This window comes from Bombina bombina, chromosome 5 (assembly GCF_027579735.1).
Source record: "Bombina bombina isolate aBomBom1 chromosome 5, aBomBom1.pri, whole genome shotgun sequence".
Lineage (NCBI taxonomy): Eukaryota > Metazoa > Chordata > Amphibia > Anura > Bombinatoridae > Bombina > Bombina bombina.
The window spans coordinates 158764310-158777812 of NC_069503.1; the positions used below are offsets into that span (position 1 = coordinate 158764310).

At 40.0% G+C, this 13503-nt stretch overlaps 1 protein-coding gene across 4 annotated transcripts in view; it reads left to right on the plus strand.

Moving 5' to 3' along the window:
* NKTR (natural killer cell triggering receptor) overlaps positions 1 to 10239 on the plus strand; it is a 150910-nt gene extending 140671 nt beyond the window's left edge. For all 4 annotated transcript variants that reach the window (XM_053713749.1, XM_053713750.1, XM_053713751.1 and 1 more), the window contains one exon: positions 7809 to 10239. In XM_053713749.1, coding sequence (XP_053569724.1) covers positions 7809 to 7887 — 79 coding nt within the window. In that variant the 3' untranslated portion in view covers positions 7888 to 10239. The remainder of the gene's footprint in view (positions 1 to 7808) is intronic.
* The last annotated feature ends 3264 nt before the right edge of the window (positions 10240 to 13503 follow it).

Below are 13503 nucleotides of genomic sequence, written 5' to 3' on the forward strand. Positions count from 1 at the left end.
AGGGGTCCTTTTGGCTGTGGTCATATCTCGGGAAACCCAAAACGCGTCCTATGTTTGGTATGTGTGTTGCTCTCTTCTACTGTTTTTAATAGTTTTTTTGTATGTTGTGCAGCCTTATAGGTTATTATACATTTTTATGCAATAAAGTATTGTGTGAGCTTTTGAGCCGTTCTAGCCTTTTTTCACTTTTTTCATTATCATATCTCAGGGACTATCAGTGGCGCATTACATGGACGACATCTTGTTTCACACACCATCTTTTCAGTTAACAAGAAATCGTTCTGAGATGTTGTCTATTCTACTTTTTCACGGGAAGGTGATTCTGGAGTCCAGGAGTCGTCTGGTGCTTGACACCAGGGTGTGTTTCTTGAGAACTATTAGACTGTCCATGAACATGTTTCTGATGGATGTCAGAAGATCCAATATTCTCGCTTTATTACTTTTCTCTTCAGTCCCCTATCAGTCCATCAGTGGCTTGGTGTAGCAAGGTTATTGGTCTAATGGTTGATTCCTTAGACATTATTCCTTTTGCTAGGTTCCATCTGGGACCTCTACAGTTATGCATACTCAGACAATGGAGCGGAGACCACTCTGATCTCTTGCAGAGGATAGCTCTGGATCTCCTTACAAGAGAAGTCTTTCTTTTGGTGGATTTCTGAGGACTTCCTTTCTCAGGGTATGCTTCCTGAGACCATCCTGGGTGATTATGACCGCAGTTTTCGGGGTCTTCATTTGCTCAGGGTCTTGGACTTGAGTGGAGTCTTCTCTTCCTATTAACATTCTGAAGTTGAGAGCATTCGTCAATGCTTTATCAGCCTGAACTCCTTTAGATTGGGTCGAGTTCTTCAGATTCCATTAGGACAGCAGAATCTCAGTGGCATACATCTTCCACCAGGGAGATCCTTGGAGTTTGTTAGCTATGTAGGAGGTGAGTCGCATTTTCCTGTGGGCGGAGTCTCTCGATTACCTACTCTCTGCCATCCACATCCCAGGCGTGGACTTCTGGGAAGCGGATTTTCTGAGCAGGCAGACTTTTCAGTCCGGAGAGTGGGTTCTCCTCCTGTAAGTTTATTTACAATGATAACCCTCAGGTGGGGGGTTCCGGAATTGGATTTTTTGGCATTGCACCTACTCGCCAAGCTTCAAAGGTACCGTTCAAGATCATGAGATCCTCAAGCTGCTCTGATAATCGATCTGGCGGTGCTTTGGAATTTCAATCTTGCTTTCCTTTTCCCTCCGTTTGGTCTCCTTTCTTGAGTCATTGCTAGTATCAAACAGGAAAGGGCATCAGTGATTCTTATTGTTCCTGCCGGTCCTTGCAGGATATGGTTTGCGGATCTGATAAAGTAATTTCTTTCCTCTTGGAGGTTGCCTTTGAGGCGAGACCTTTTCATCAGGGTCCCTTCCTTCTCCTAAATTTAGATTTCTGAATCTGACTACTTAGAGATTAAACGTCTAGTCTGGCTAGGCGTGGTTTTTCTTCGAAGGTCCTTGATACCATGCTTTAGACTTGTAAGCCTGACTCGCAAGATTTACCATAAGTATAATGTAAATACCTTTATTGGTGTGCTTCAAAGGGTTTTTCTTGGAGCCAGGTGAGGGTTCCCTGAATTTTGTCTTTTCTTCGGGATGGCCTGGAGAAAGGTTGATCGGTCAGCGCTCTGAAGGGTCAGCTTTCCGCGCTGTCTATTCTTTTGCCCTCACGTCTGGCAGATCTGCCAGATGTTCAATCTTTTGTGCAGGCCTTGGTCAGAATCAGGTCTGTGTTTACTCTGGGGCCTTAATCTTGTTTTTAAAGTTCTGCTGCAGGCTCTGCTTGAGCCTAAGCATTCCGTTGATTTAAGTGTTCGTGGAAAATTTTTTTTTCTACTTACTATTTTGTCAGCTTGCAGAGTTCCGAGCTTTCGACTCTGCAGTGTGATCTCCTTACCTTATTTTTCATGCGGATAAGGCGGTCCTTTGTACTAAATTGAGATTTCTTCCCAAAGTGGTATCGGATCGAAATATCAATCTAGAAATTGTTGTTCCTTCTTTTTGTCCGTCTCCTCCTCCTTTGAACGATCCTCTGTTACACAGCCTGGATGTTGGGCGTGCTTGAGGCCACTTCTACTGCTCTTTCTCTCTGGTTGAGAAGTGTTATCCGATTAACATATGAGGACGCTGGACAACAGCTTCCTAAGAGAATTACGGCTCATTCCACTAGGACTGTCAAAGATGAAGCATCTATGGAGCAGATCTGCAAGGCGGTCCTCATTACATACTTTTTCCAAATTTGATACTTTTGCCTCGGCTGAGGCTTCCTTTGGGAGAATAGTTCTTCAAGCGGTGGTGCCTTCTTTTTAGGTCCGCCTGCTTTGTTCTCACTCCCTTTTATTCTGTGTCCTCTAGCTTGGTTATTGGTTCCCACTCGTAATTGGAATGAAATTGTGGACTCTCCATGCCATAGGAAAGAAAACTAAATTGATGCTTACCTGCCCTTATTTACATTTAAGACGGCTAATTCTTTGGTATAAACTTCAGGCACCTCTATACCCTTGTGTTATCTTCTTTTTCTATTTTCCTTCGACCGAATGACTTGGGATTGTGGCTAAGGGAAGTGACACTTAACAGCTCTACTGGGGTGCTCTTTGCCTCCTCCTGCTGGTCAGAAGTTTAATTCCCATTAGTAATTGGAATGAAATTGTGGACTCTCCATGCCTAGAAAGAAAGAAAGTTATCAGCTAAACATAAATGTTGTGTATTTTAAAGATTTTTTTTTTTTTTAAATTCCCTGCGTTTCTAGCATTCAATTCCCTTCTAGCTAGGAAAAGGGAAGAGTGTATTTTGGGGTCTTTTGGGGGTTTGTTTGTGTTGTAGTTCAAGAATGCTGAGTTGACTAGTCCAAGTCTTTAACAAAGTTCTCCTAATTTATTCCTTATAGCTTAAAGGGACAGTCTAGTAAAAATTTAAACTTTCATGATTCAGATAGGGCATGCAATTTTAAACAACTTTCTAATGTACTATTATCAAATTGTCTTTGTTCTTTTGGTATTCTTTGTTGAAAGCTAAACCTAGGTAAGCTCATATGCTAATTTCTAAGCCCTCTGAGGCCGCCACTTATCTCATTGCAATTTGAACGTTTTTCACAGCTAGAGGGTTCATGTGAGCCATATATATAAAAAACAACAGTGTGAGTGTATTAAAACTTAGATTAATAGGTTAAAGGTAATGATGGGTACAAGCAACCACTAATGCTACTATAACTCTGAAATCTATACGCCCTGTAACACACACAGCACAGTGCAAACAAATCAGCTCACGTACTGCATAAACAATTATCTGAATAGGAGTATCAGAGTCCGGAGATGCAGGGAGAGTCTTTCTGCGAACCCATCCCGACTCAGTTTAACAGCTCCATTAGCAATCAGCGTTGATGAGTTTCACTGCCTGATTTTCTTCTCTCAAGTCTGTCAGGAGCGATGCTACTACCCTGTCACACTTGAAGGGCCATGTTCCTGTTCCACTGCGTTGATTCTGGTAAGATCATTTCATATATATATATATATATATATATATATATATATATATATATATATATATATATATATATATATATATATATATATATATATATATATATATATATATATATATATTGATAACGCAAGAAGACAGGGTCACGGTGTGGCTCCTTTATCTTTATAGAATCTAGGGTAATACCCTCGGAAGGGGTTTATTGAACAGGAGGGATTTTATTATGCATAATATTGTTTATTGTGTTTCTGCTGATTTTGTGTGAGATGAGGCTCTGTCAGTGTGGAACAGTCCGTTCATAGCGAGAGATTGAGGCAGGCTTTTTTGGCGCGTCGCAAGTGCATGGGTGGCCCTGCATGGCACTCCATGTGACCGGGTGTGGGCTCTGTAACTTCCTTTTTCGACCTGTGTCGGAGGAGACTAAAGCTGTTTCTTGCAGTCCGGGTCATAGGAGGTGGTGAGTGCCCCGGCCATTGGGATATAAAGGTGCCATTTAGAGTTTGATCAAGTCTGTAATAAAGGCACAAGCTATGGAGGACTCTGATATGTTAGAGGATACTCCCTCTTTATCCAAACCCATTAACTGTGTATATTGTGAGGAGGTTCCAGTCGAGCCGACCTACGCAACTCTGTTCCACATGCTTTGACAATATTGCTGTCCAAAAAGAAAGTATTTAATACGACTGAGCCGTCCACCTCTGAGGGGTCTCCGCCCCGCGAGGTGCGTTCCCTACATTCATCTCAGTTTACATAAGCAGTTCCCCATGGCACTACTAATCCTCCTGCTGGAGGGCCCCTTTGGCCTCCAGACTTCGCCAATCAGTTACAGACAGCGGTTTCTGCAACCATTAATGCGATGCCTCGTTCTACTAAGCGCAAGCAGAAGGTACGACACTGCTATCCGTCTCGGGGGTCTTCGATTCCGCTGGATGTCTCAGATTATCCGCTGAGCAGGACAACTCCGAATTATCAGAGGATGCCGCTTCTGGGTCGGAATCGGCTACTTCTAGGCCTCTGTCTGCTGAGGAACCAGATTTTAAATTTAAGATGGTGTATTTGCGCTTTCTGCTGAAAGAGGTGCTTGCTACGTTAGAGGTTCCGGAACCGAAGCTACCGGAGGAACCTTCGATCCCTAAACTTGAACTGTGGGGAACCGTCCCTAAGGTGGATGGTGCTATCTCCACGCTCGCTAAGAAGCTAAGGATAGCTCATCTTTCAAGGAATTCATGGATAAAAAGATGGAGTCCATGTTGCGGAAGATGTTCCAAATCACAGGGTCTGTTTTCCAACCGCCACTGGCGGTTGCTGGTGCGGCTATCTACTGGTGTGACGCTCTATCAGCAATGGTCGAGGTGGAGACTCCCCTTGATGAGATTCTAGAACGAATCAAGGCCTTAAGGGTAGCGCATTCGTTCATTTGTGATGCTAACATGCAGATTTTTCGCCTGAATGCTAAGACATCAGGGTTTTCGGTTTTAGCCCGCAGGGCTCTGTGGCTAAAGTCGTGGTCTGCTGACATAACTTCCAAGTCTAGCTTGCTTTCCCTCCCATTCAAGGGGAAACTTTTTGTTTGCCCCGTGCCTGGATTCTATCATATCTACGGTCACGGGTGGCAAGGGTGCCTTTTTGCCTCAGGATAAGAAGGCTAAACCTAAAGGGTTTACTTTTTCGTCTCTTTCGTGCGGACAAGCCTCTGCGCCTGCCGCAAAGTCTGTGCAATCCAAGGGATCCTATAAATCTGCTAACTCTTGGAACAAATCCAAGCAGAATAAGAAGCCCGCCGAGTCAGTCGGCATGAAGGGGCGGCCCCCAATTCGTCCTCTGATCAGGTAGGGGGCAGACTATCTCTTTTTGCGGAGGCCTGGAGAAGAGGTAGTAGCCCAGGGTTACAGGATAGGTTTCAAGTCCTATCCGCCTAGAGGCAGATTCATTCTGTCAAACATATCTTCAAGACCAGAAAAGAGAGATGCCTTCCTGGGGTGTGTGAGGGATCTCTCATCTCTGGGTAATTGTCCCAGTCCCTCCGGAAGAAAAAGGACTGGGATATTCAAACCTTTTCGTGGTCCCAAAGGAGGGACACGTTTCATCCATTTCCGAGAAGCTCCCTAGCCATGAGGGAAGTATCTCAGATTCTGGAATGGGCAGAGACTCAGTTGTTCACCCTCAGCGATCCACATACCGGGTGTGGACATCTGGGAAGCGGATTTTCTAAGCAGACAGACGTTTCATCTAGGGGAATGGTCTCTCCATCCCGAGATGTTCGCGGAGATCTGCAGCAGATGGGGACGCCGGAGATAGACCTCATGGCGTCCAGACTCAATAGCAAACTACCAGATATGGGTCGCGATCCAGGGATCCCCAGGCGGAACTGATAAATGCCTTGGTAGTACCCTGGGATTTCAACCTAATTTACATATTTCTACTGTTGCGTCATTTACCTTGTGTAGTGGCCCGCATTAAGCAGGAGCAAGCTTCGGCTATTCTAATTGCTTTGTCATGGCCAAGGAGAATGTGGTTTTCGGATCTGGTGGGGATGTCATCTCCGCCATGGAGGTTACCTTGTCGCAGGGACCTGCTGGTTCAAGGTCCTTTTTCTACATCAAAATCTCGATTCTCTGAGGCTGACTGCATGGAGATTTAATGACTAGTCTTAGCCAAGAGAGAATTTTCGAAAAAAGTGATTGACACTCTTGTTCAGACCAGGAAGCCGGTCATTAAACGCATCTACCACAAGGTGTGGAGGACCTACTTGTCCTGGTGTGAGGAACGAGGATATCTCAGGCATAAGGTCAGGGTTTCCAGTATTTTGGACTTTCTCCAGGACGGTCTGGATAAGGATCTTGCCGCCAGTTCCCTAAGGGGACAGATCTCGGCTTTATCTGCACTGTTGCATAAGAAGATTGCGGAGCTTCCTGACATTCAGTCCTTTGTTCAGGCTCTGGTTAGGATCAGGCCTGCCTTCAGGAATTCGGCTCCTCCTTGGAGCTTAAACTTGGTTCTTAAGGTTTTGCAGAGGGCTCCATTTGAGCCTATGCATGCTCTTGACATTAAGGTTCTGTTATTACTGGCTATTGCATCGGCGTGCAGAGTTTGAGTTGGCGGCCTTGCAGCGTGAACCGCTTTACTTAATTTTTCATGCTGATAAGGCTGTTCTTCGTACTGGATTGGGATTCCTTCCCAAGGTGGTGTTGAGTCGTAACATCAATCAGGAAATAGTTCCTTCTTTGTGCCCTAACCCTTCTTCGAAGGAGAGGTTACTTCATAATCTGGACGTGGTTCGGGCTTTGAAGTTTTATCTTCAGGCCACAAAGGAGTTCAGACAGACCTTGTCTTTATTTGTTGTGTACTCAGGGAAGCATAGGGGGCAAAGGGCCTCTTTTTGGTTAAGGAGTATAATCCGCCTGGCATATGAGACAGCCGGACACAAGCCTCCTCAGAGGATTACGGCTTGCTCGACTAGAGCTGTGGCCTCTTCTTGGGCCTTTAAGAATGAGGCTTCTATGAAGCAGATTTGTAAGGCAGCCACTTGGTCTTCCTTACATACTTTTGCAAAATTTTATAAATTTGATGTTTTTGCTTCGGCGGAAGGTCTGTGGTGCCCTCAGTTTAGGGTCCGCCTCCTTTTGCCCTCCCGTTTTTTTTTCATTCAGTGTCCTCTAGAACTTGGTTATTTGTTCACACAAGTAATGAATGAAGCAGTGGACTCTCCTCTCATTAAGAGGCATACATAAATTATGCTTACTTGATCATTTAAATTCCAGCTGTGGGAGGAGAGTCCACTGCCCCCGCCCGTTTCTCTGGTGGGCGGGCCTAAATTTAATTTTATTCTTCTGACACCATTTATACCCTGATATTTCTCCTACTGTTCCTTGTTCCCTTGGCAGAATGACTGAGGGGAGTGGGGGAGGTATTTAAGCCTTTGGCTGGGGTGTCTTTGCCTCCTCCTGGTGGCCAGGTTCTTAATTCCCACAAGTAATGAATGAAGCAGTGGATTCACCTCCCACAGATGGAAATGAAATTATCAGGTAAGCATAATTAGTTTTTTCATATAACTGCATGTAATATACACTAATAAGAAGAATATGCACATATACTGATATAAAAATCCTGTATAAAACCTTTTAAAAACTTAGAAGCTCCAAGTTTAGCACTGTTCATGAAGTTAGGCTGGGACATCCAGTGATAGGGACTTAGAGCAGACATTTTTTTTTCTTCTATAAAATTTGAAATATCAACTTATTTGAATGGCATTTCTAATGAATGTTTGGCATAATGACATTTTTCTTCTTTAACAGAAGTCGGCGGTCCTATGCATCAGACAGTGGCAGTGATCGCAGTCACAGCCGCCACCGGCATCGCAGTAAAAGAAGTTAATAAGCACTGGAAGCGCCATACGTGTGTGAGAAAACCATGCCCCACACTGCTATCCGTGTAGTGCTGCAAGGTTGCAGATCCTGGATGGAGATGAGGATGATTGAGTGATTACATCACTTCTATGTATCATATGTCAACCCTAACATTTTTTTCTTTAAGGAAGCTCCAAGGTCATTTGCATTGGACATTGTACAGTAGAAAAAAAATGTGAGAAAAATACTAATAGATGGTTCTATGTGTTCCAAACAAGGGCAAGTAGTTTGTGCATCTTGTTCTGTCATGTGACCTTCTCATGTCTCTCAAGCGTTGGCTGTACCTAGAGGAAGGGTGCAGTACCTGAGGTTTACATGTTATATGCAGATATTTCATTATTTTCTTAATTTTCCTGTCATTTTAAAATGTGATAGCTGTATTTCTTTCAACCATCCTGAGAGAGAGGACGTAAAACAATTTTTTTTTTTTTTTAAAGAGGTGTGTCAATGGACTACCATTATTCTTACCAAAATGACAGCTTTACATTTTTTCAGAAACATTATTTTATAGATCTTTTGCAGATTCATTTCTGATGTTTAACAAAAATAACTTTAATGTCCCTTTTTTAAAACCAATTATTTTGCAGGAGCACAAGACCAAACCAAATATGTAGTATTTACACTGGCAAAATATGTCTCCTATATTGCATTGGCTTAACATGTTATGTTCAGCATTGTGCAACATTATTCTTTTTTTGTTTAAAGTGTTTTAGTACAAATCGATTACAAATATTTAAAAATGTATAGACTATTGCATAAAGGGGTTATGCTTCTCATGACGTTTTTTTGTTTTGTTTTTTTTACACATACTGTGAAAGTTTAGAAGCAGATTTAAGGACTGTAACAAAGTGGCTCTAAGTTTCAATCAATCTGTAAACCTACTGCCTATCCTCTTTCTGAATCATTTGTAACCAATAAATGTATAAGGGCTTGAGGTAATGTCTGTAACACTACTTCTGTAAATCATTGTTGCTTATTTGTAAAATAAAAGGGGAAAAAAAGGATTAATGCTGAAAGCGTAGTAGAATACCATACGGCCCATCATATATATATCTTTAAGATTTTTTAATTTAATTTTTTTTTCATGCTCTGTAAAGTATTTAGTAGCTGTTCTCATCAATTAAAGCAACTCTCTGATTATTTTTAGCCTTTGGTTATATAGCTTAGTGGTTGTTCAAGTAACATTTATTATTGTCTGCCAATCATTTTTGTGAATGTTTTTTTTTATTTTATAAAAATTAAGACAGAAGTATTTTAGGCAAACATTTTAATGACTTCATGGACAGTTTACATTTTTTTCAATGTAACTTTACCGCAAAAAGTGTCACTTGAAACAATTGTGACCATATATACATGCACTAAATCTGTATTTTCCTTTTGCATTAAAGGAACACTAGTTTTAGTAATCTCTTTATTTTTTTATTGCAGTGTAAATCTCAATCACTACTGTTGTTTGTTAAAGGGACAGTCTAGTATAAATTAAACTTTCATTATTCAGATAGGACTTTTAATTTTAATCAACTTTCCAATTTACTTTTATCATCAAATTTGCTTTTTTCTCTTGGTATTCTTAGTTTAAACTAAACATAGGTAGGCTCATATGCTAATTTCTAAGCCTTTGAGGGCTGCCTCTTATCACATGCTTTTTAAATCTCTTTTCAACACAAAGAGACAAAAAGTACATGTGGGCCATATAGATAACACTGTGTTCAGGCACATAGTTATTTAAGATCTAGCACAAAACAATGCTAAATGTAAGACAATAGATAATAACAAGTCACAGTCATGTGATCAGGGGGCTGGAAGAAGGTTCCTAGATACAAGGTAATCACAGAGGTAAAAAGTGTATTAATATAACTGTGTTGGTTATGCAAAACTGGGGAATGGGTAATAAAGGGATTATCTATCTTTTAAAACAATAACAGTTCTATGGTAGACTGTCCCTTTAAGAATAACCTCCGTCCTTCCACATACTGATGAACCTTGGTGTAGAAGTAAAAAAAATATCTATATAGCCAGCTTTAAAATCCTCTCCAGACTGTAGTTGCTTGTAGACTTGAATAATATGGTTCTTTATTTAGGGTTGTTTTGTTTTTAGGTTTATAAAATGTAATATCTGAGATAATTGAATCTGCAATCCTATTCACTGCATGTAAGCGTGTGGTAGAGATATTTGTTCAAAAATGAATTTGTTTAAAGCTGTAAAAAAAAAAAATTATACTTTTGTACATAACTTTAAGGCCTGATTTGTATTCATTTTACTGTTTTGAAAGTTTGTATTTAGAGGGCTAAAACATTAAAGATTATTTAGTCTGTTAAAGAGTTTTCTTTTTTTCTGAAAAATGTTTCATGCTTCTTCAGCTTAAAGAGGCAGAAAATGTTATTTGAAATGTGCAGCACTACATTTTAAAACGGCAAAAAACGTATTTACAAAACGTATGTATTTACTGGTCTTTTTAGAACCTTTTTTGTAAACTGGACTTTTCAACAACACATTCAATGTTTTGTTATTGAAAGTGAAACATTATTGCATTATAAATTATTTATTTTGCTGTAAAATATATCTAAAATTGTGTGTTCCACTTTCTTTCAGGGAGGCTTGGGTTAATACTTTATTTCATACAGGTGGTGAGAGTCCACGATCCATTACATCTGGGAATTACTCTTCCCTACCACTAGGAGGCAAAGATTCCCAATCCCCTAGAATTCTATAAAACCCCTCACCGGTATCTGTCTTGTTTTTGCCTCTGCTGGAGGAAGGTGAAGAATAAGGATGTGCATATGATTGTTCAGTGAGAGTGGCTTTCAGTCTATGTTAAGGCCCATGGTTCCCTCTGAGTACAGTGTTTGTCAGTGGGATGTATATGGGGTTTGGTTAGTGTTTTTCATAATCTCTGCTGATATATTTCAGTACTAGTTTGGCTGTCTCCTTTACTAGTAGATGAGTCTATTGGTATCATATCTTTCATGTAATTAGCAAGAGTCCATGAGCTAGTGACGTATGGGATATACATTCCTACCAGGAGGGGCAAAGTTTCCCAAACCTCAAAATGCCTATAAATACACCCCTCACCACACCCACAATTCAGTTTTACAAACTTTGCCTCCTATGGAGGTGGTGAAGTAAGTTTGTGCTAGATTCTACGTTGATATGCGCTCTGCAGCAGGTTGGAGCCCGGTTTTCCTCTCAGCATGCAGTGAATGTCAGAGGGATGTGAGGAGAGTATTGCCTATTTGAATGCAATGATCTCCTTCTACGGGGTCTATTTCATAGGTTCTCTGTTATCGGTCGTAGAGATTCATCTCTTACCTCCCTTTTCAGATCGACGATATACTCTTATATATATATATATATATATATACCATTACCTCTGCTGATTTTCGTTTCAGTACTGGTTTGGCTTTCTACAACATGTAGATGAGTGTCCTGGGGTAAGTAAGTAAGCTTATTTTCTGTGACACTCTAAGCTATGGTTAGGCACTTTTTTATAAAGTTCTAAATATATGTATTCAAACATTTATTTGCCTTGACTCAGGATGTTCAACATTCCTTATTTCAGACAGTCAGTTTCATATTTGGGATAATGCATTTGAATAAATCAATTTTTTTCTTACCTTAAAAAATTTGACTTTTTCCCTGTGGGCTGTTAGGCTCGCGGGGGCTGAAAATGCTTCATTTTATTGCGTCATTCTTGGCGCGGACTTTGTTGGCGCAAATTTTTTTTTCTGTTTCCGGCGTCTTACGTGTCGCCGGAAGTTGCGTCATTTTTTGCGTTTTTTTGCGTCAAAGTGTCGGGAGCTTCGGATGTGGCGTCATTTTTGGCGCAAAAGCATTTAGGCGCCAAATAATGTGGGCGTCTTATTTTGCGCTAAAAATTATGGGCGTCATTTTGTCTCCACATTATTTAAGTCTCATTATTTATTGCTTCTGGTTGCTAGAAGCTTGTTCATGCATTTTTTTCCATTCTGAAACTGTCATTTAAGGAATTTGATCAATTTTGCTTTATATGTTGTTTTTTCTATTACATATTGCAAGATGTTCACGTTGCAACTGAGTCGGAAGATACTTCAGGAAAATCGCATGCCCGGTGCTGGAGCTACCAAGCTAAGTGTATTCTGATAAACTTTTGGTATCTGTTTCTCAGTGTTTTTTGTATTGCATGTCATGACAAACTTATTATGCAGATAAAATTTCCTTTAGTATGTTACATTACCTGTTGCTGTTCCGTCAAATTAATTTTCAGAGTGTTCCTGATAACATAAGAGATTTTATTTTTTTAAATCATTAAGAAGGCTATGTCTGTTTTTCTCCTTCTAGTATACATAAAAGTCTTTTAAAACTTCTCTTTTTTCAGATGAATTTTTAAATGACTTCATCATTCTGGATACTGATATGGTTATTCTGGTTCAGAGGTTTCTGTCTCAGAGTTTGATGCTGATAAATCTTTGTATTTGTTCAAGATGGAATTTTTCGTTCTTTACTTAAAGAAGTATTAATTGCATTAGAAATAGAGGATTCTGGTCCTCTTGATATTAATTCTAAACGTTTAAATAAGGTTTTTAAAGCTCCTGTAGTTATTCCGAAGTATTTTCTCTCTGATGCTATTTCTGAATAATTTCCAGGGAATGGAATAATTTGGGTAATTCATTTACTCCTTCTAAAACGTTTAAGCAATTATTCCTGTGCCATCTGAAGATTAGAGTTTTTTGGGACAAAATCCCTAAGGTTAATGGGGCTGTCTCTACTCCTGCTAAACGTCTACTATTCCTACGGCAGATAGTACTTCATTTAAGGATCTTTAGATAGGAAACTTGATCTTTCTAAGAAAAGTTACTTATGTTCAGGTAATCTTCTTAGACCTGCTATATTTTTAGCGGATGTTGCTGCAGCTTCAACTTTTTGGTTAGAAGCTTTAGCGCAACAAGTAACAGATCATAATTTTATAGATTATTATTATCTATAACATGCTAATAATTTTATTTGTGATACCATCTTTTGATATCATTAGAGTTGATGTCAGGTATATGTCTCTAGCTATTTTAGCTAGAAAAGCTTTATGGCTTAAAACTTGGAATGCTGAATGTCTTCTAAGTCAACTTTGCTTTCCCTTTCTTTCCAGGGTAATAAATTATTCGGTTCTCAGTTGGATTCTATATCTCAACTGTTACTGGAGGGAAGGGAACTTTTTTACCAAAGGATAAAAAATCTAAGGTAAATTTAGGTCTAATAATCGTTTTCGTTCCTTTCCTCACAACAAGGAACAAAAGCCTGATCCTTCATCCTCAGGAGCGGTATCAATTCTACCATTTTGATGTATTTTCTTCTTCTGAAGCAGTTTTTGGTAGAAAAGTACTTCAGGCAGCGGTTTCAGTTTGAATCTTCTGCTTATATTTTTCGTTAAACTTTATTTTGGGTGTGGATTATTTTCAGCAGGAATTGGCTGTCTTTATTTTATCCCTCCCTCTCTAGTGACTCTTGTGTGGAAAGATCCACATCTTGGGTAGTCATTATCCCATACGTCACTAGCTCATGGACTCTTGCTAATTACATGAAAGAAAACATAATTTATGTAAGAACTTACCT